The 20,311-nt window shown below is 39.1% G+C and overlaps 1 protein-coding gene and 1 long non-coding RNA gene across 2 annotated transcripts in view; one reads left to right on the top strand and one right to left on the bottom strand.

Annotated features, from left to right (window-relative positions):
* The window catches only part of BBOF1 (basal body orientation factor 1), a 57,902-nt gene that overhangs the window by 15,422 nt on the left and 22,169 nt on the right, over positions 1-20,311 (top strand). The window contains exons 5-11 of the mRNA XM_047079369.1: positions 6,523-6,603; positions 9,848-9,918; positions 10,679-10,823; positions 12,168-12,661; positions 15,614-15,715; positions 19,639-19,713; positions 19,884-19,998. Coding sequence (XP_046935325.1) covers positions 6,523-6,603; positions 9,848-9,918; positions 10,679-10,823; positions 12,168-12,661; positions 15,614-15,715; positions 19,639-19,713; positions 19,884-19,998 — 1,083 coding nt within the window. The remainder of the gene's footprint in view (positions 1-6,522; positions 6,604-9,847; positions 9,919-10,678; positions 10,824-12,167; positions 12,662-15,613; positions 15,716-19,638; positions 19,714-19,883; positions 19,999-20,311) is intronic.
* LOC124512042 (uncharacterized) lies at positions 11,676-15,726 on the bottom strand. Its single transcript, XR_006962049.1, has 3 exons — positions 15,584-15,726; positions 12,810-12,969; positions 11,676-11,758 (listed from the first exon to the last, which is right to left on the bottom strand). It is a non-coding gene; the product is annotated as an uncharacterized LOC124512042 (long non-coding RNA).

The following is a 20,311-nucleotide window of genomic DNA, read 5'->3' as shown; positions in this document are numbered from 1 at the left end:
CTTTATACAAGCTCCTGTGCAGTATTTTCTGAGGAACTCTCTCCTTCTATGTATTTCCAGACCTTTAAAGTCCTTAAGGGGAACCAGCGTGGCTCAGTCCGTTAAGCATCTGATTTGATCTTAGATCCATGCGTTGGGCTCCGTGCTGACAGCAAGGAGCCTGCTTGGGTTTCTCTCTTTCCCTCTCTCTTTGCCCCTCTCCCACCTGGTCTCTTTCTCTCTTTCTCAGAACAAAACAAAACACAACAAAAACAACAACAATAACAAACCACATTAAAGTCCTTAAAATAGCAGTTATATAACTGTCTTCTCTAGTTATTTTATGTTTGTATTGTTCATTAGTTTTGTAAACTGAGGAGAATAAAAGGAGCCAGATCATCTACTTGTGAATGTCTTTGTCACTCCTCACTAGTCGCTAGACTGGTACTTACTAATAAAATTTGCTAAGTGAGTGATATAAGACAACCATCTAAAATGAAATCCTTTCATGGAATTCATAGAATCTTAGAGCTGAAAGAAACTTTAGGGCCAATTTAAGCCATTCTATAGATGAGCAAAACTGAGACACAAAGATGTTAAGTGACTTTCGTGGTAACTTGTAGAGCTGGTAGCAGAACCCTGTTGATCTGAATCCCTGCCCAGTACTTCTAGTCGTGCGCTATTTCTTCACCTGCATTAGTTACCTATTATTGAAGAAAAATTACCCTCAAATCTAGCAGCTTAAAACTACACTAAACATTTGTTAAAAACATAATTCCCATGGGTCAAGAATTTGGGAGCAGTTTGGGGCACCTGGCTGGCTCCATAGAGCATGTGACTCTTGATTTCAGGGTCATGAGTTCAAGCCGCACGTTGGGTGTGGAGCCTACTTAAAAAAAAAAAAAAAGAATTTGGGAGCAGGTTAACTGGGAAATTCTGGCTCAGGGTCTTCCATGAAGTTACAGTCTAGGTATCAGCTAGGGCTGCAGTCATCTGGAGGCTTGATTAGAGCTTCAGGATCTGTTTCCGGGTGCCAACTAACATACTGTCAAGTTGGGACTAGTAATTACTGGGAGGCCTCAGCATCTTCCCACATGGGCCTTGCAATGACTTTACCCAAAGTGAATAATCCCAAAGAAAGCCAGACAGAAGCTATCCCTTTCTTGACTTAGGCTTGGAAATTGTACAGCATTACTTCTGTCATATTCTATTAGTTAGGAGTGAATCCCTAACTCTGGCCCACATTCTACGGATGGAGAATTAGGTTCCATCATTTGAAGGGAGGACCATCAAAGAAGTTGTGGATGTATTTTAAAACCACCACATCACCACAGTCCAAAGTATGCACCAATACGGAAATGTTCTGATTAACTCCCTGAAGAATCTTCTTTAGTATTTCTCTTTTGTAAACCCAGTATTGTCCAGATGCCTTGATGTGAAAGTCAAGACCCAACACCTATTTTGAAACATTATTTTCTCCTTTTACTTCCTCATGCACACCCCCTTTAATTCATCCAAACTGGATATTTACTCATCCCTGAAGTCTTTTTGCCATATTTTTTAAAGTTCATTTTTGTTTATTTTGAGAGAGAGAGTGAGCAAATGGTGGAGGGGCAGAGAGAGAGGGAGAGAAAGAATCCCAAGCAGGCTCTGTGTTGTCAGCACAGAGCACAATGTGGGGCTCGATCTCACAATCCATGAGATCATGACCTAAGCGGAAATCAGGAATTGAACGCTTAATGGACTGAACCAGGCACCCCCTTTCTGCCATTTTTTTCGTAGTTCAAACTGTTTCTTCTATCCAGAATATACTCCCAATAGATCTCTATCCATTAAAATTTTACCGATTCTTCAAAGGCTCAGCTCAAATGCATATCCTCCATAAGGCTGTCCCCCAGAGTCATGTTTAAAAGTCATAATTTTAGGGGCACCTGGGTGGCTCAGTCGGTTAAGGTCTGACTTCAGCTCAGGTCATGATCTCACAGTTTGTGGGTTTGAGCCCCGTGTCGGGCTATGTGCTGACAGCTTAGAGCCTGGAGTCTGCTTCAGATTCTGTCTCCCTCTCTCTCTGCCCCTGTCCCACTCATGCTCTCTCTCTCTCTCTTTCTCAAAAATAAACATTAAAATTTTTAAAAAATAAATCAAAGTAATAATTTTCTATGAAAAAAAGTATTGATTTTCTTCCATTTGTGACAGCTTGGATGAAACTTGAGGGTGTTATGTTAAATGAAAAAAATCAGAAAGATAAACATTATATGATATCCCTTATATGTGGAATCTAAAAAAGAGCTGAACTCGAGCAACAGAGTAGAGGTTACCCAAGCTGGGAGGGAGGAGGATATAAGGAGATATTGGTCAAAGGATACAAACTTCCAGTTATAAGATTGACAAGTTCTGGGGATTCTAATGTATAGTATGGTGATGATAGCTAATAATCCTGTATTATATACTTGAAAGTTGCTAAGAGAATAAATCTTAAATGTTCTTACTACAAAAAAGAAATGGTAATTATGTGACAATATGGAGGTGTTAGCTCATTATTTATTTATTTATTTATTATTTATACCATGTTATATGTTATACCATTTTATATGTCAATTTTATCTCATCAAGCTGGAAAAAAGAAAAAAGATTATTAGCAAAAAAAAGTAATACTTTGTGTGTTTTCATAGCATTTTTTATCTCTTTTATACCACTTAGCTCATTTACCTTGACATATTCATTATTTGCCTTATCTCCCCTGCTAGTTACAAATTCTTTGAGGCATGAACACCATTGTTCATTTGTATTCACCAAACACAAGATAACACAGTAATGCTCAATAAATCTTTGTTAAATTCTGAGTAGGTCTTTTCATTAAAAAAATGTAATTGAAGATTGGGGCACCTGGGTGGTACAGTCGGTTAAGTGTTCGACTCTTGGTTTTGGCTCAGGTCATGATCTCACAGATTGTGAATTCAAGCCCCACATCATGCTCTGTGCTGACATGTGGAGCCTGCTTGGGGTTCTCTCTCTCTCTCTCTCTCTCTCTCTCTCTCTGCCCCTCCGGCTTGAGCTCTCTCTCTCAAAATAAATAAACTTAAAGAATGTAATTGAAGAAATATCAAGTTTTCTACTAACTAGATGGGAGGAATCCTTTCATAATGTATATGTATATTAAATCATTGCAATATATACTCAAAATATTTTACAATTAATAATTTCCAAAAAAAGCTTAAAATTTTCTAGAAGGAATATCAAATTTTTTAATATGAAAATACTGAAGATTGAATCAATTTAAGATTGGTAACTTTTTAGGAACTCTCACAATAGCTATCTTAAGTATAGGTATACAATCTGAATCACAATGAATTAACTAGTGGGTATTCTAGAGGTATGATTTCTTTTTTTTAAGAACAATATTGCCACCTAATGGAGAAATAGATTTTGGACTTTTCAAAAGGGACATGGGCCAGGAAGACTTAAAATTCAGGCAAAAGATACTGGTTTGTGGGAAAAAATAAGGTGGTTCTCTGGAATCCAAAATATGGAAGATTTAGGGCAGGTGTAGAGGCCCGTGAACTTAAAATGAGGGGAGTATATAGATAAAGGAAGAAAATTAATTATACTGTGTATATGGAATTCACTATACAAATGAAAAGAGGCTAGTTAAACTTAGATTATCAAAAAATATTCAAAGCATAAATTTTAAAGAAAAAAATGATTTCTATCTATGTAATTAACAGAAGGAGCATACATTGGTAGGTTGCAGTTATTTTAAAATAATTTGTTTTAGTCTATCTTCTTTTGACAGTGGTAATACCCATTGCAGCAAATTTAGCTGATAAAAAAGAAGAAAATTAAAAGCCCTCTCCTCACAGTTATACTACCTAGAGATAACCATTAAATATTTTGGTCTATTTTCTTTCTCTTTTTCTTCCTCTATGTAGAGACGTTTAAAAATACATGGCATTTTAGAGGGCGCCTGAGAGGCTCAGATTGTTAAGCATCCGACTCTTGATTTCAGCTCAAGTCATGATCCTGGGGTTGTAGGATCGAACCCCGTGTCCGACTCCATGCTGAGCATGGAGCCTACTTAAGATTCTGTCTTTCTCCTTCTGCCTTTCTCCCCCATCTGCCTTTCTCTCCCTCTCTTCTGCCTTTCTCTCCCTATGCTCCCCCTCTTCTCTTTCTCTCTCTCTCTCAAATAAATAAATAAATAAATAAATAAAAGCCATCTTTCAAATATATATATATATGCTATTTTTTAAAAAATGAGGTTATTATGTACAAACTGTTACCCTGACTTTTTCACTTTTATTGTGAACATTTTTCAATGCCATTACATATTTTTCTTTTTTCTTCTTTTTTTTAAAAAGGTACTGTTTTTTAAAGTTTATATTTATTTTGAGAGAGAGAGAGAGAGAGACAGAGAGACAGAGAGAGAGGGAGAGAGAATCCCAAGGAGACTCCATGCTGTCAGCGCAGAGCCAGATGGGGGGCTCAGTCCCACAAGCTGTGAGATCATGACCTGAGCCGAAACCAAGAGTCAGACACTTAACTGAGTGAGCCACCCAGGTACCCCTCAATGCCATTACATATTTTTCCATAAAATCTTTTGACTAGTCGAGGCATATGTATCATGATTTATTAGGTAAGATGTATCATGGGTAGATGTATCATGATTTATTAATTAGTCCCTCATTGTTAGACATCTGAACTTTTTTCTAATTTTCCACTATTATAAACTGATGAACACCTAGGTAACAAAATGTTTTTCTACATCTGTAATTAGTATTTAGGATAACTTCTCTGAGGTGGAATTTGTAGGTTAAAGAACATAAACTTTTAAAGGTTTTTGATAGGGGCCACCTGGGTGGCTCAGTCAGTTAAACATCTGATTCTTGAGTTTGGACCAAGGTGGACCCTGTGTCTGCCCTGGGTCAGGCTTCGTGCTGAGCAGAGCCTGCTTGGGATTCTCTCTCTCACTTCTCTCTCTCTCTCCCTTGCTCATGTGCTCATGTTTGCTCTCTCTCTCTCTCTCTCTCTCAAAAAAAAAAACAACTTAAAAAAGATTAAAAAAAATTTTTTTTGAGAGAGAGAGAGAGAGAGAGAGACAGAGAGAGAGCAAAGCAGGGGAGGATCAGAGAGAGAGGGGGACAGTGGATCCAAAGTGGGCTCTGTGCTGACAGCAGTCAGCCTGATGCAGGGCTCAAACTCAAGAATCACAAGATCATGACCTGAGCTGGTCAGTCGCTTAAACAACTGAGCCACCCAGGCACCCCAAAAAGAACATTTTTTGGTAGGCATTACCTAATTATCTTTAGAAACATTTGTTAATTTATGGATTTTGAAAGGTCCATCTTCCCACACACTAAGATGATAGACATTTCCATAAACTTAATGTACACTGACATTAATTTTCAGTCTTTAATGATATCAGAAGCCATTTTTTAAAAAAATGTATGAAAAATACAGAGAGAAAGAATATCTGAATGAGATCATATAAAATGGAGATTTAATACACTTGGGACAGAGATCACAGGATAATTATTAAGTATAAGGGAGGACAATAGTAGATATAATAATAACTAGCTGGTATATTAAATGGTTACTATTCTAGCTAGGTACTTTACATGTATCGTTTGTTATTTAATCCTGGCCACACCCTATGAGCTAGTTACTATTATTATTCTCTTCTTATTCCTGGAAACCTGAGACTTAGAGAAGTGATTTGCCCAGAGTCAAACAGTTGTCTCATGGGACACTCTACTGCCTTTTTTATGGATTAGATGGAGTATGCTTATTTCAGCCTGACTGATTGCCAGTAAATGTAGACTACAATATAGCTTTAAATTAGCTTACTTTTCTTTGCCTAGAAGAGTTTTATGTCCTTTTTATTCCATGTATACATGTTTTTAGGACAGAAGGATCCATCTATGAGAATCATAGGGAGATGTATTTTAGATTAATACTAGGGAGAATTTTCTAAAAATGGGAACTATGAAAGGCTAGTCTAATGAATTAATGACATTTGAATTTGTGATACTTCTGTCTCTAGATATTTTTCTCATAGAAAGAATCCTATATTAAGTGGGAGATTGTCTGGTGTGACTTTTAAGGTCCCTTTCAATTCTAAAATATTGTGCTTTTAAAGTGTAATCTCTACACCCAACGTGGGACCTGAACTCCTGAGATCAAGAGTCACACACTCCTCCAACTGAGCCAGCCAGGTGCCCCAATTCTAAAATATTATGATTCTATGAGTCTACATGTTTAAATGAAGATATTTGGCAAATATGATTATGAGAACAACTTGTCTGTTCTGGGAACTGTTGTTCATGAATAACTTTTTAGAAACTCAATACTGATCTTTAAGTCTATAGACAATTGGTGGGAAATATGGTACTCACGGGTAGGGACATGGAATTTTCCTGTGTGTTCAGGATTAAGAAATAATGTATAACAGAAAATGTTTTTTTATTGAGAATTTTCCAGGAATGTGCCTCAGTCACCCTCATTTCCTATTGATCTTTTTTTTTTCTTTTGTTATTGTAATTATAGCTCAAGGAGAATTTAAGGAACATGGAGCGGAAACATCAGGAGAATCTTAGAAGATTGGAGGGCAAGTTTTTTGAAGAAAAGGTACAACACTTTAGTGTTAATTAAGAAATATTTTGTTTTGGGGCGCCTGGGTGGCGCAGTCGGTTAAGCGTCCGATTTCAGCCAGGTCACGATCTCACGGTCCGTGAGTTCGAGCCCCGCGTCAGGCTCTGGGCTGATGGCTCAGAGCCTGGAGCCTGTTTCCGATTCTGTGTCTCCCTCTCTCTCTGCCCCTCCCCCGTTCATGCTCTGTCTCTCTCTGTCCCAAAAATAAATAAACGTTGAAAAAAAAAATTAAAAAAAAAAAAAAAGAAATATTTTGTTTTTAAAAAGAAGAAATATTTTGTTTACTAAAACATTATAAGTATCTATATGCACTCTGAGACATGTCAACCTTTCTTTTGGTATCTTATTAGAGGATTGTTTATCAAATGACAGCAGATAAAAAAAATAGGGAAAATGAAACCTGTTCTAGATATCTCAGTGTCTAGTCAGTTAAAGATTCTTGAAATCCTAAAGAGGGATTGTTATCTTACCGAAGCTTCAGGACACAGTCCCTTCAGCTTGGTGTTCCCCTAGTGGAAGGAAAGCTGCATGTAGCACATTATATAGGGGGATGAGATGGGAGAGGTCATTCTGGTACACATGAAGGTGTTTCCTTAGTCAAGCCAAGCTAAGCTAAGGGTGTTAATAAAAAGGGGGCTCGGGGCGCCTGGGTGGCGCAGTCGGTTAAGCGTCCGACTTCAGCCAGGTCACGATCTCGCGGTCAGGGAGTTCGAGCCCCGCGTCAGGCTCTGGGCTGATGGCTCGGAGCCTGGAGCCTGCTTCCGATTCTGTGTCTCCCTCTCTCTCTGCCCCTCCCCCGTTCATGCTCTGTCTCTCTCTGTCCCAAAAATAAATAAACGTTGAAAAAAAAATTAAAAAAAAAAAAAAGGGGGCTCAAAAATGTTCCTTAGCATATTACAAACTTGTACATTTCTCTGTGCCTCTGACATTAATTCTCCAAATTGTGGGAAGTGCATTGGAACACTTCTTTGCGAGCTTTTCAGAGGACCCATGGTTTTTCTTTAAGTCTTCTAAACTTTCCTTTAACTGTTCATTCTTAGGGAAGAATTGAACAGATTTCTTTCAGAAACTGTAGGGATGTAGGAAGTTGAGGGTGGGGCAAATAAGTACTCATATCAGGTTTAGATAAAAAATTTGCCGTAAAAAGTGGCTCTAGATTTCCCATTTCTGTATTAAATAACCTAGGAATGGGGCAGGAGCAGCATCTTGGTGCTTTCCTTCTCAGGCACTTCCTGGCACTGTTAGGAGTGGAAGTCCTCAGGAATGGGCTGCTCTCACTTGCCTTTTTCCCTCTATCCCACCCCCTAAGCTTGTTTGTTCTCTTCTCTGCTAAGTGCAGCATTTCCACAAACAAAGGTTAGGAGCGCTTCGTCAGATTGCAGCATACATGTCTGACAGTGCCTATATAAATAGGATTTTTATGTCTGGAAGTAGGTGGCTGCTGGCCTTTCCCTCATAGTTGCAAGATGGTTAATGCAGCTCTAAGATTTGTCTGTGTTTAAGGCAGGAAGAAGGGAAAGCTTTCCCAGAAGCTCTTAGCAGATTTTGTCTTACATCTATCTCATTGGTCAGAGCCATGTTATATGGGATGCTGGGAAAGTAAGTGTTTTTTTCCAGACACTAGTGAAAGCTGGAAAGGGAGGATGGGAATGAGTATTGGGATGGCCAGCCACAGCAGTAGCTGTCTCACTATGTTCGGTGTAAACTTCATGGTTAGGTACGAACTCCTGTGCTGGCTTGAACCCCAGTGCTGCTGGTTTATGGCAGAGGGCTTTCCGGTAAGCCCTGTTTATTCGTCTCTTACTATAGTATGCTCCACCTGGTCATATAAAGGACATCCCTCAGGTTATAGGTGTTTTGTTTCCCTATTTAATCCTTTCTGTTCCTTGAACCACCAAGCCCTTTCCCAATGACATATTTTTGTACTTGGTGTTCCTTTCTGGAATGTTCTTCCTCCAGCTCTGGCTCTTCTCATTCTTAGGAGCTCAAATGTCATTTCCTCAGAAATCGATTCCTTAAACCCCAATCTAACATAATCTCCCCCAGTTACTATCTATCTCATTACTCCATTTATTACATTCACAGCATTCATCACAGTTTAATTCTCTCATTTGTTTGCTTGTTAGGGAGCAAACAAGCATCACATTGCCTGCATATGAATCTCTGCTCTGCCACTTACCAGCTATCTGACATTGGGCAAGTCACTAACCTCTCTTTCCCTGTTTCCTCAGTCCTTGTTTTTGGTGATAATAATAGTGTCTAATTTTGAGGGTTGTTGTGATAGGTAAATAATACACATAAAGCTCTTAGAACCATGCCTGGCACGTGGTAAAAGCTCAGTGCACTTTAATTATTATCGTTGTTTGGATCTCACCTAGAATACAAGGTCTGTCAGAACAGGGACCTTATCTGTTTTTTTCACCACAGAATCTCCAGCATCTAAAAAATCTGATACAATACTAATGCTCAATAGGGATTTGTTGGATAAATAAATGACTCTAACCACATTGTATTTAGCAGAAATTTATCCAAGCTCCACTTTCCAATATTGATGTGGACTTTTTTTTTCTATTTATGTGTCATATTGCTTCTTTTTTTTTTTAATTTTTTTTTCAACGTTTATTTATTTTTGGGACAGAGAGAGACAGAGCATGAATGGGGGAGGCGCAGAGAGAGAGGGAGACACAGAATCGGAACCAGGCTCCAGGCTCTGAGCCATCAGCCCAGAGCCCGACGCGGGGCTCGAACTCACGGACCGCGAGATCGTGACCTGGCCGAAGTCGGACGCTTAACCGACTGCACCACCCAGGCGCCCCGCATATTGCTTCTTTAATGGGGAGATCAGATGGTACCCTGAGGTTCCTGTGTTCACACTATCCTCTTTGCTAGCTATTCCACCAGTACTTGGAGTTCTTCACACTAGGTCATGTGGACAGGAGTATTTTGTTTGACATTATAAAATAAATACTTCACTTTTCGATGTGTAAATTTGTTAGAAATATAACTCTATTAAAATAGCCTACAGGCACCTGGGTGGCTCAGTTCGTTAAGCATCTGACTCTTGATTTCGGCTTAGGTCATGATCTCACAGTTAGTGAGATTGAGCCCCTTGTTGGGCTCTGCCCTGACAGCTGAAGGCCTGTCCTTTCTCTCTCTTGCTGCCACCACCCCCAAAATAAATAAATAAACTTAAAAAAAAAAAGTCTGTTTTCTTTTTTAGCATCGACTAGAACAAGAGGCTGAAAAGAAGATAATAATGTTGGCAGAGAGAGCTCACCATGAAGCTATCGCGTAAGAGACTGCTGCCTCCTTTCTCTTTTTCATAGCTTCTCTTATCTCTTTGCTGGTCTGTTTTGTTCTCATCATATTGTCTTCTCCCTTCTCTCTTGGTTTCCTTTCTTCAAATTTTCTTGTTTACTTTCCCTCGTTATTTCTTTCTCTTTGTGTCCCTGCCCCCTTTTCATCCACCCTTTCTGCAGCAAGGTGGTGTGGAGGAAATAACCCTGGCTTTGAAGTTAGACTTTGGTTCTCAACATGTATACCGACATGACTGACTGTTGGAAAATTTCCTAACCTTTTTGAAATTAAATTTCTTCATCTAAAAACGGGTTAATCATAGCAACTGTATAAAGTTGTCATGAGGTATGTTAGTGAAAATAACATTTAATTGTGTTAGTAAATTCCGAAGTCTCAATGGTTTAGTTCTTGCTCGCTTAACAATCCAGTATAAGTCTGATAGCTCTACTTGAGTGGTGATTCGGGAACTGGGGCTGCTTCTATCTTGGACTTCTTCCATCCAGTCATATGGACAGGAGAGAGCATGGGAAACCTGTCTGCTCCTAACTGCCTTGGACTGGAAGTAACACGTAACTTTTCACTTTCCATTGGTGAAAACTTAGTCACATCCCCACCTCTTTTGAGTCCCTACCATAAACTAAATACGTCATGGTCATTATTTTTAATGTTGGGGGATAAGGCAGTCATTGTTCTAGTTTGGTAATATCTAAAACTTAACACCTGTGTTTTGGGATCATATATCTATCTATTTCAGGCAACTGAACCATGCTGGAAGAGCCGTTTTTAAAGAGAATGTTTATCTCCAGAAAGCCCTCGCATACCACCTGAAGGAAGCTGATGCTCTACAAAAAAACTCCCAGAAGTTGCAAGAGACTCAAACTTTCCTTTTACATCAGAAGGTTCCCACTCCATTTGGACTTTCTGGTTTTTTTGTTTGTTTGTTCGTTCGTTTATTTAAGGATTGGGTTGGTAAATATGAAGAATTGAGTATAATAATGATACATGAGGACTTTGGGACCATTTTTATTCTGTCTGGATGATGTACCTTTCTTATTTGAAAGGATTAATTATGCGAATGACATAAGAAGTATTTGACTTGGGATGCCTCAGTGGCTCAGTCAGTTAAAAAGTCCAGCTCCTGATTTCGGCTCAGGTCATGATCTCACAGTTTGTGGGTTCAAGCCCCACATCAGGCTCTGTGCTGATAGCACAGAGCCTGCTTGGGATTCTCTGCCTCCCTCCCTCTCTCTCTCTGCCCCTCCCTGAGCATGTGCTCTCTCTCTCTCTCAAAAATAAATAAATAAATAAACATAAAAAAAGAAGTATTTGACTTGGCTTTATAAAGAATATATCAGAAACATAAATGTAAATCCTATCCTCGACTACCTTAGAATACTCATTTTACTTTGCTTAGAGTTGGTCTCTGAATTACTGGTTCGGAATAGGTTCAGCTGTAACAGCCCCGACAACAGTGGCTTTACCATGTAAGGGTTTATTCTCTCCTCTAAATGAAGTCTGGAGGTTAGCAATCCAGAGCTGGAAGGGTAGTGCCACAAAGTCAACAGAGACTCAGTTTCCTTAACTCTGCTGGGCAACGTATGGCTTACATCCCCAGTTACTTCATGGCCCAAAGCAGTTGCTAGATCTCTAACCATTACCCAGAAAGCAGGAAGGAAGAAGGACAGGAAGGAAAAATTATGCCCCCCCCCCTTTAGAAGTCTTCCTGGAAGTCCTGCAAACACTTCTACTTACATTTCATTGACCAGAACTTAGTTACATAGCTTTGCTGAACTGCAAGGGAGACTGCGAATTTTCAATTGGGCTTCCTGCCTTCCTGGAAAAAAAAAAAAAAAATGGAGTTTTATTACTAAGGAAGAAAGGGAAAATGGAAAAGGGATAGGCCACTAGCCTATAGGCTAGGATAGGAAACATTTTCCAGTATATAGTTGTTAATGTTTTACTGTATAATCTTACTGATTTTGAAATTACCCATTTCAATAATATAAAATATTTAAACTATTGGAATTTTAGAGAAAGGAAAGTTTCTTAATCAGCAAAATTAGTGGCCTTCACAAGTCCAGAGAAGAACCCTGAGATGTTTTTTCTCTCGGTACACAGAATACCAAATATCATCATCTCAACTTGGTATCAAATTTAAGCTAATGATGTAATGGAAATTAGTGAGGAACTTTTAAGTTTTGAAATTGATTGAAGAAAATCAACTCTCTCATCTTTGTTTTTAGGAAATCAATGATCTGTTGGTTAAGGAAAAGATAATGCAGTTTACCCAGCAGAGATTACAAATCCAAACTCTTCAGAAAAAGGTGGTAAGCTTGGAGACTGCCCTGAGTTGTATGACCAGAGAGTTTGAGGCTGAAGTTCTAAAAATGCAGCAACAGGCAATGATAGAGAACCAAGCAGGTCAGGTTGAAATTGACAAGCTGCAACATCTTCTCCAGATGAAGGACAGGGAAATGAATCGAGTGAAGAAGCTGGCCAAGAACATACTGGATGAGAGAACAGAAGTGGAAAGTTTCTTTTTAGATGCTCTGCACCAAGTGAAGCAACAGATCCTACTTGGCAGGAAGCATTACAAAAAGGTAGCACAAGCTGCTTTCAATTTTAAAATGAGAGAGGCATGTGCAGGAAGAACAGAATATCCCCAGATCCGAACGTTCGATGGCAAAGAGCACAGCACCAATAGCGTAACTCAAGATCTTATGGAGGCTGAGAAATGGTACTAATCATGGCTTTAATATTTTATCCTTTGTGCAGCTATTTTTGTGCCCTTTAGAGAAATAAGCACTCTGAGGAGTTCAGTTACATTATATCTAACTATTGAATAGATTACTCACGAAGTTACTCGAAGATAGGAACTGTCTTACCTGTCTTTATAACCCCTGTGCTTAGCACTGTGTGTGGGGCTTAGTAGGTATTCTTAGTAGATTTCCTTTTTTCAAGACAGAGACTTATTAAAGAGACTAGATCATTTGTTCCATAGAATGTCATTGTAGTATCTTTGAACATGTTCCTTTATTTTCTTTTCTGTAAATTCATTATAAAGGTGTGATCAGATTCAGGTTAAACATTTTTGATAAGCTTACTTTCACAAATATTTTGTAACATTCCTTTTACTGAGATGAAATTCATAGATAATATCTAACTAAACATATAATTTAAGAAATCAATATAACAGTTCTTTGTAATAATTCTTTGTTGCACAGAACTGTTCTATGGGTTGGAGGACATCCAGGAGTGGGACCGCATCATTGTACTAACCAAAAGTCCTTGCAAGTTTCCAAAATACATGCTACAGATCTACTGCCACCATAATAAAGGTAGCAGGATGCTTGAGACAGTTGTAGACTTTATACAATGACTGTTCCCTGTTAGCATTTCTGTCTGTCAGTGCACTCTTAACTCCTATGAACCATAAATTAGAGTGCATTTTAAAGATTATTCTGAAAAAAAAAAAAAAGTTTTATCTCCCAGTGCAATTAGGTTCTTCAAAGGCCTTAGCTTGAGAAACTTAAAAGGACTCCCTACTATTATGTACTGAACACCTTATTAACAGTGCTTCCAAATGTGTTTTCTGATTTATTTTTTAATGGATTAATTAGTAGGTTCTTTTAAACTATGTATCTGTTGGGAAGGTTGGACATGGTCAGTGGCTTTTGAAAGATAAGACTGTTTTCTTCAAAATGTCCATACCATAATTTTTTAAAACCTTTTTGCCATATTTAGAAGTCTATTACTTGTATTACCAGTAATTTCTTTGTATTTTCCTCTTTTTAAAAAAATTTTATTTGAGGGGCGCCTGGGTGGCTCAGTCGGTTGAGCGTCCGACTTCAGCTCAGGTCATGATCTCACAGTCTGTGAGTTCGAGCCCCGCATGGGGCTCTGTGCTGATGGCTCAGAGCTTGGAGCCTGCTTCGGATTCTGTGTTTCCCTCTCTCTCTGCCCCTCCCCTGCTCATGCTCTGTCTCTCTCTGTCTCAAAAATAAATAAAAACATTAAGAAAAAAAATTTAAAAAAATTTATTTGAGAGAGAGAGAGAGCATGCGAGTGGGGGAGAGGAAGAGAGAGAGAGAGAGAGAGAGAGAGAGAGAGAGAGAATCTTAAGCAAGCTCACGCTTAGCACAGAGCACAGGGGCTTGATCACATGACCCTGGGATCATGACCTGAACTGAAATCAAGAGCTGGATGCTCAACCAACTGAACCACCCCGGTGCCCTGTCCTCTTTTTAATTTAAATTTAATGTTTTTTTTTAACGTTTATTTATTTTTGGGACAGAGAGAGACAGAGCATGAACGGGGGAGGGGCAGAGAGAGAGGGAGGCACAGAATCGGAAGCAGGCTCCAGGCTCTGAGCCATCAGCCCAGAGCCTGACGTGGGGCTCGAACTCACGGAGTGTGAGATCGTGACCTGAGCTGAAGTCGGACGCTTAACCGACTGAGCCACCCAGGCGCCCCATGTCCTTTTTTTAATTTAATACGTCAAGCAAGTTGAGTCCCTAGCATACATATGCCAGTCTATTTTACATTTTTTTGTCTGCAAAGTGGTATTTCAGAGAGAGGTATATAAAATGATTCTCCACATTGTTACTGCAGAAACTGGACTCTTCCTCTTCTGCCCTGTGTGACATTTTTGCTACTGAACAACTTCTCACCTTAACCTCAGTGTTCTATTGCCTGTACCAGCAGGGCAGAAATGGTGATTAAAATATTACATCATCTGCTTAAGAGGCAGATTGGGGAAGGACAATTTAAGTATAGGGTGATCATAAGGCAAAACCTAAACTTTTAAATTTTTTTTTTCAACGTTTTTTATTTATTTTTGGGACAGAGAGAGACAGAGCATGAATGGGGGAGGGGCAGAGAGAGAGGGAGACACAGAATCGGAAACAGGCTCCAGGCGCTGAGCCATCAGCCCAGAGCCCGACGCGGGGCTCGAACCCACGGACCGTGAGATCGTGACCTGGCTGAAGTCGGACGCCCAACCGACTGCGCCACCCAGGCGCCCCAAAACCTAAACTTTTAAAGAAAACTAACCCAACTGATGTATATGCAAAAACATTTCTTACATTGTGAAACACAGTACTCTCTACAGTGTCAGCCAGCTTTCATAAATAGTAAATAGACTACAAATCTTCTGGGAAAGTTATAGTATAGCCAAAGACCTGCCTGGAAAGCTTAGCTGCAGCCTTATTTGGAAGTAGGTAAATAGACTAGATAAGTTGCGTGTTATTTTCTAAACGTACCTCTTGTCACTCTGTTTTCATAGCAAAATATCTTATACAAAAAGAAATGTTAAAAGGAATTTATCAATAATCTCACCTTGTAAACAACCAGTTTTTGTTGTATTGTTCCTTTTCTTTTTGTATCTGGATGCATAATGTTATATTACAACTTTTTGCCCTTTTGCTTAATGTTTGAGCACACATTTTTTTGTGTTATAGTTTTTCTTATTTTTATCGTAAAGACTACATAGCATTTCAGAATGGCTAGCATATTGATATCCTCTTCAACTTCGTGATTTTGTAATGGACACAGTTTGCTTTGTAGTCATTATATTTGGAAACCTCATAATAGTTATGTTTTGGAAATTTTCTTTTCTCATATTTACATATTTTAAATTTTGAAAAGGAGAGATGCTTACTTTGGCCATTTTGCCTTTGAAATTCTTCAGGACGGATATTCAAGGAAATGTGGATATTGAAGATTTGACCTGGGAGCAAAAGGAGAAAGTCTTGCGATTGCTCTTTGCAAAAATGAATGGTTTTGTTTCCAGGTAACTCCTGTTTCTGTAGTGAAATACCAAGGTGTTACCAAACCTAGAAACCATATAGGAAGAATGAACTTATTCTCACTTAGAATTAAAGGAATGGGAAAGGATCAGAAAATGGAAAAGGGTCATGCTGCTTAGCACCTGTCACTCCCAGGGATGAATGATGGGAGATGAATGAATGAGCACAGAAATGAAAGATTTATTAAAGGGGGGAGAAAAGAGACTGATCTTAGATGTTTAAGGTAATGCTTGCTAGGAAGGTACAGCATTGTTCAGCTGAATGAGTGGTCACTGAAGAGAAGCAAAATAATTATTAAGATTTTATTGGTAAAAAAAGATTTTATTGGTTTGCAAAAACAAGTAAGTGATTTTTAAGCTGATTATTGATTTAGAGACTCTCTAATACCAAGATAAAGACCTAGAGAGGAAAACAGAAATTCACAGATACTCCAAATCATTCTTTTTAATGATTCGTTTCACTCTCTTTCTCCACTATGCTTTATCAATGACTACAACACTGGTACTGAACTATAAAGTGGCTAAAATAAATCAACCTCTTATTAATTGCTTGTTACATGTTTGGTACTGTGTTAGGTACTGTGAACATTTGCAGGAATTAAGAGGCATTGCCTTTGATTACAGTTTCTAATCTAGTTGCCCAAACAAAACCAAACATAGCAAAGAAAAAAATCAGGTGGCACAATAAAGTATCACTGGAGTTCAGACAACATGTCAGTGTCCTACAGCAGTTAGGGAAGACTTCAGTGAAGAAGACTGAGAGTGTGATGCTGCCGGGGGTGCCTTGTAGGAGAGTGGAATAGTAGACAGAGTGGGAAGGGTACATCAGGCAGGGGGCTTTGTAGACAGCCTATGCAGAAGCCCAGAGGTAGGAATAGAGGTGGGGTGTTTGAGGAACATTGAGGAAAACTTCATGGCTTGAGGAAAACTGGTGGCAATGAGAGTAATTAGTAATTAGAAATAACGTTGGGGCACCTGGGTGGTTCAGTCAGTTAAACATCTGACTTTGGCTCAGTTCATGATCTCACAGTTCATGGGTTTGAGCCCTACATCTGGCTCTGTGCTGACAGCTCAGAGCCTGGAGCCTGCTTTGGATTCTGTGTCTTCCTCTCTCTCTGCCCCTCCCCCGCTCGTGCTGTCTGTCTCTTTCTCAAATAAAAATAAACATTAAAAAACAAATTAAAAAAGAAGAAACAAGGTTGGATCTATAGATTAAATTATGATGAGCCTTAAAAACCATGCTGAAAAACCTTAACGTGTGCAACTGTTATTCTAAAGTAGTATAACATACTTTCCTTTTCTGCCTTGAAGGAATACAAGAGCGATAAGCCCTACTCTCATACTGTCTCACTGAAAGGGTTCATAGGCCACTGTTCCCAGAGCTGACTTTAACCTAATGCAGTGACACATATACATAGGATGGACTGCAGGACAAAAGTAGAGTTGGGAACCAGCAGAAGCTGCCGTGTTACTCTGGACGTGCAGCAGTGGAGGGTGTGGGCAGGAGTGGAAAAGGGGAGAAACTGAGGCACTTAGGAAGGAGAGACAGGACTTAGTGATACAAGGCAAAAGAAATCAAGAAAACAAAGTGTAAATGTTTAAGGTGTTTAGCTTAGAAGTGCACGGCTGGTGGTATGAAAGGCAAGTGAAAAACCTGGAAAGCCAATGTGAAGGAAATGTTTACATTTTATTTAATCCATCCATTAATTCATGTAGCATATACATATTGAGCGCCTACTATTTATTGAGGATATAGTGTTGAGCAAATAAAGACATCATTCCTAATCTCAGGGAGTTCATCGTCTATGTGGGAAGAAAACATTATTCAAATCATCACACAAATATTAAAGGACAACTATGAGATTGGCTCAAAGAAGTGGCATACAGTGGTAAGAGAGGCTAGATTAAGGGACTATGACCCAACTGAGGAGGTCAGGAAAGTTTATGAGGAAATAAAAGCTTGAGCTGACCTCTGAAAGGTATATAGGAAGAGAGGGTAGAGGAAAAAACATTCTGGGCAGAAGAAATAGCAAGGAGTGTTTTCGATGTTGAACTGGAGATGATGGCAGTATATTGAAACGAAAAATACTCTTTGATTCGAGTACAGGTGTTTAGAGACGGAGATTTGAGCATATTTAGTGAAAACTGGTAGTTGAGTGTAGGAGGTTGTATGAAGGTAGAAGGGTAAAGGGCCGAGGCTAGAAATAACCACAGCAGTGAATAGGAGAACAAGGAAGAGGATAGCCAAAAGAGAAGAGTTTAAAGAATTTTAGGCTAAGTGGAAGATGGAAGACTTTGAAATGGTCTTTTGTCTCTGGGAGCCTTCCAAAGAGTCTTATTTTATTTTATTTATTTTTTTTATTTAGAGGGGGAGGTAGAATCCAGACTATAGCTACAGAATGTCTGTCTCATTGTGAGTTGACTTTTCTGTACTCCAAGAAACAACCAGAGTTCTAGGTCTCAAGTTCCATACTATGTTGTTTTCAATACTGCAGAAACAAATGTGAGTGAAATCTTCACACCAAAGCAATGAAGTTAAATCTAGCTGCAATGAATGCTGTCTAAGCCTGTTGGAATCTCATATCAGAGCTGGTTGAAGGGAAAAGAAGATGGGAATTGAATAGTGAAATGTGTGGTGAAGATGAGATTAAATGAGAAAGCTCAAACCAGACTGGGGAGAGATTAGATGATAAATGGTCTACCAGGGCAAGCAGAGCAGTTAGGAAGTTCATTAAGAGTTCAATTGATTGTATGATTGTGAATCTAACAGTATGCTATTTTTGTGACTGAACAAAGTCAAGGAGTATAACAAATAAACTGCACTCTTTAGTGCACCAGCAACCACACTGGCTATAACTCAGGTACTAGTAGTATCCAAAGTACATTTTTAAAAATTAAATGTTTATTTATTTTGAGAGTGAGAGAGACAGCGCATGTGCAAGCACATGAATGCAGGCGAGGGGCAGAGAGGAGGGAGGGAGAGAATCCCAAGCAGGCTCCACATTTAGCATGGAGCCCGATGTGGGGCTCAGCCTCATGACAGGATCATGACCTGATAGCAAGAGTCAGACGCTTAACCAACTGAACCACCTAGGAACCCTCAAAGTATATTTTTCTCATGCATAATTATTAGACTATTTAATACAGTCATATTTTGAATGGTTTTATTCTGCTTTCATATGTACCAACTTGAGGACAAGTTTTAGAAGTGGAGCATGTGTCCTTACCTGCTGGCAAATCAACCTACTACGCTTTTTTTTTTTTTTAAGATTTTATTTTTATGTAATCTCTACACCTAATGTGGAGCTCAAACCCACAACCCTGAGATCAAGAGTCACATGCTCTACCAATTGAGCCAGACAGGCACCCCCCCACTGTACTTTTTATAATCCTGTTCAGCTCACTTGCCATTAGAGTATTCAATCAGTGATATGATTACTTCCTGTTCTTAAACCAAACTTTCCAAAGTATGAGGAGAAATTTTCATACTGGGTCCATCACCATTGGATAATTGTCCATCACATTGGATAATTTTTCTATGTTCTGAGGTTCTTTTTGTGGGAAGGGAATTTCTCTGGCCATGTTTTTGGTCAGTACTCTGGTTCAGTCTTAAGCATCACCATTAATAGCTATTGGAGGAATATCATCATCATGATTATTAGTTAAGCATTCGACTCTTGATCTTGGTATCGACTCAGGTCATGATCTCACAGTTGATAGGATTAAGCCCCGAGTCAGGCTTTGCACTCTCAGCGTGAAGCCTGCTTGGGATTCTCTCTCCCTGCCCCTCCTCTTTTCACGCACATGTGTGCATGCTCTCTCTCAAATAAATACTTAAAAAAAAAAGCACAGTTGAAATATGGGACAAGAGGAGACACTGCCTCATTGTTAACTTTTATCTACCACAGAAAATATAGCCAGAGCTCTAGGCCTTCAGTTCCAGACTATGTTGTTGCTGATGATGGAGAAACAAAGGAATTTGGGTAAGAGCGGTCTTGACAAGGTAATGAATGTGAGCCTGATCACAGTGGTTGTGGTGGACATTTTCTATGTGCCAGAACTGAGTGGGAGTTGTAGGACAAGTCTATTGTTCTGAACCAAGTTCCATGTATATGTGGTTGTTGACAGGTCTGTCATTTTGTTGTCATTGCAGGGATGACAGTAAGCTTCAAGATCAAACCTTCATCACTCAGCAAGTACCAATCTCAGACTCTTCTGGTGAACTGATGATACCCAATATTCAGAAAGAATCACAAGAGTCTGACATAGTAAGGAGTCTATAATCTAACTAAACACTTCCTTTCCCCCATGGAACTTCTTGCTAAGTCATAGTGCTCTTCTCCACTAGCCAAGAGCTCTCAGTGATCAGTGAAATGAGTAATAACACATGTATAACATGTCTACACTATGGCAGGCATATTATACTTAATGCAAATGCACATTTGTGCCTCTTTTAGTAAATGTGGAAAAACCTATAAATTGTCTTGTGAAGTATAAAGGCTAGCCAAAATATGTACTATCTTTTATGTAATAATAAACATAATGACCATATTATGGAATAATAAACATAATGGCTTTGAA

Source organism: Lynx rufus, unplaced genomic scaffold (assembly GCF_022079265.1).
Source record: "Lynx rufus isolate CCGP_SWC_20201006 ecotype Redwood Valley unplaced genomic scaffold, mLynRuf1.p SCAF_17, whole genome shotgun sequence".
Classification (NCBI taxonomy): Eukaryota; Metazoa; Chordata; class Mammalia; order Carnivora; family Felidae; genus Lynx; species Lynx rufus.
Note: the sequence above shows the minus strand (reverse complement) of the source record. Positions and strands in the feature narration are given on the sequence as shown.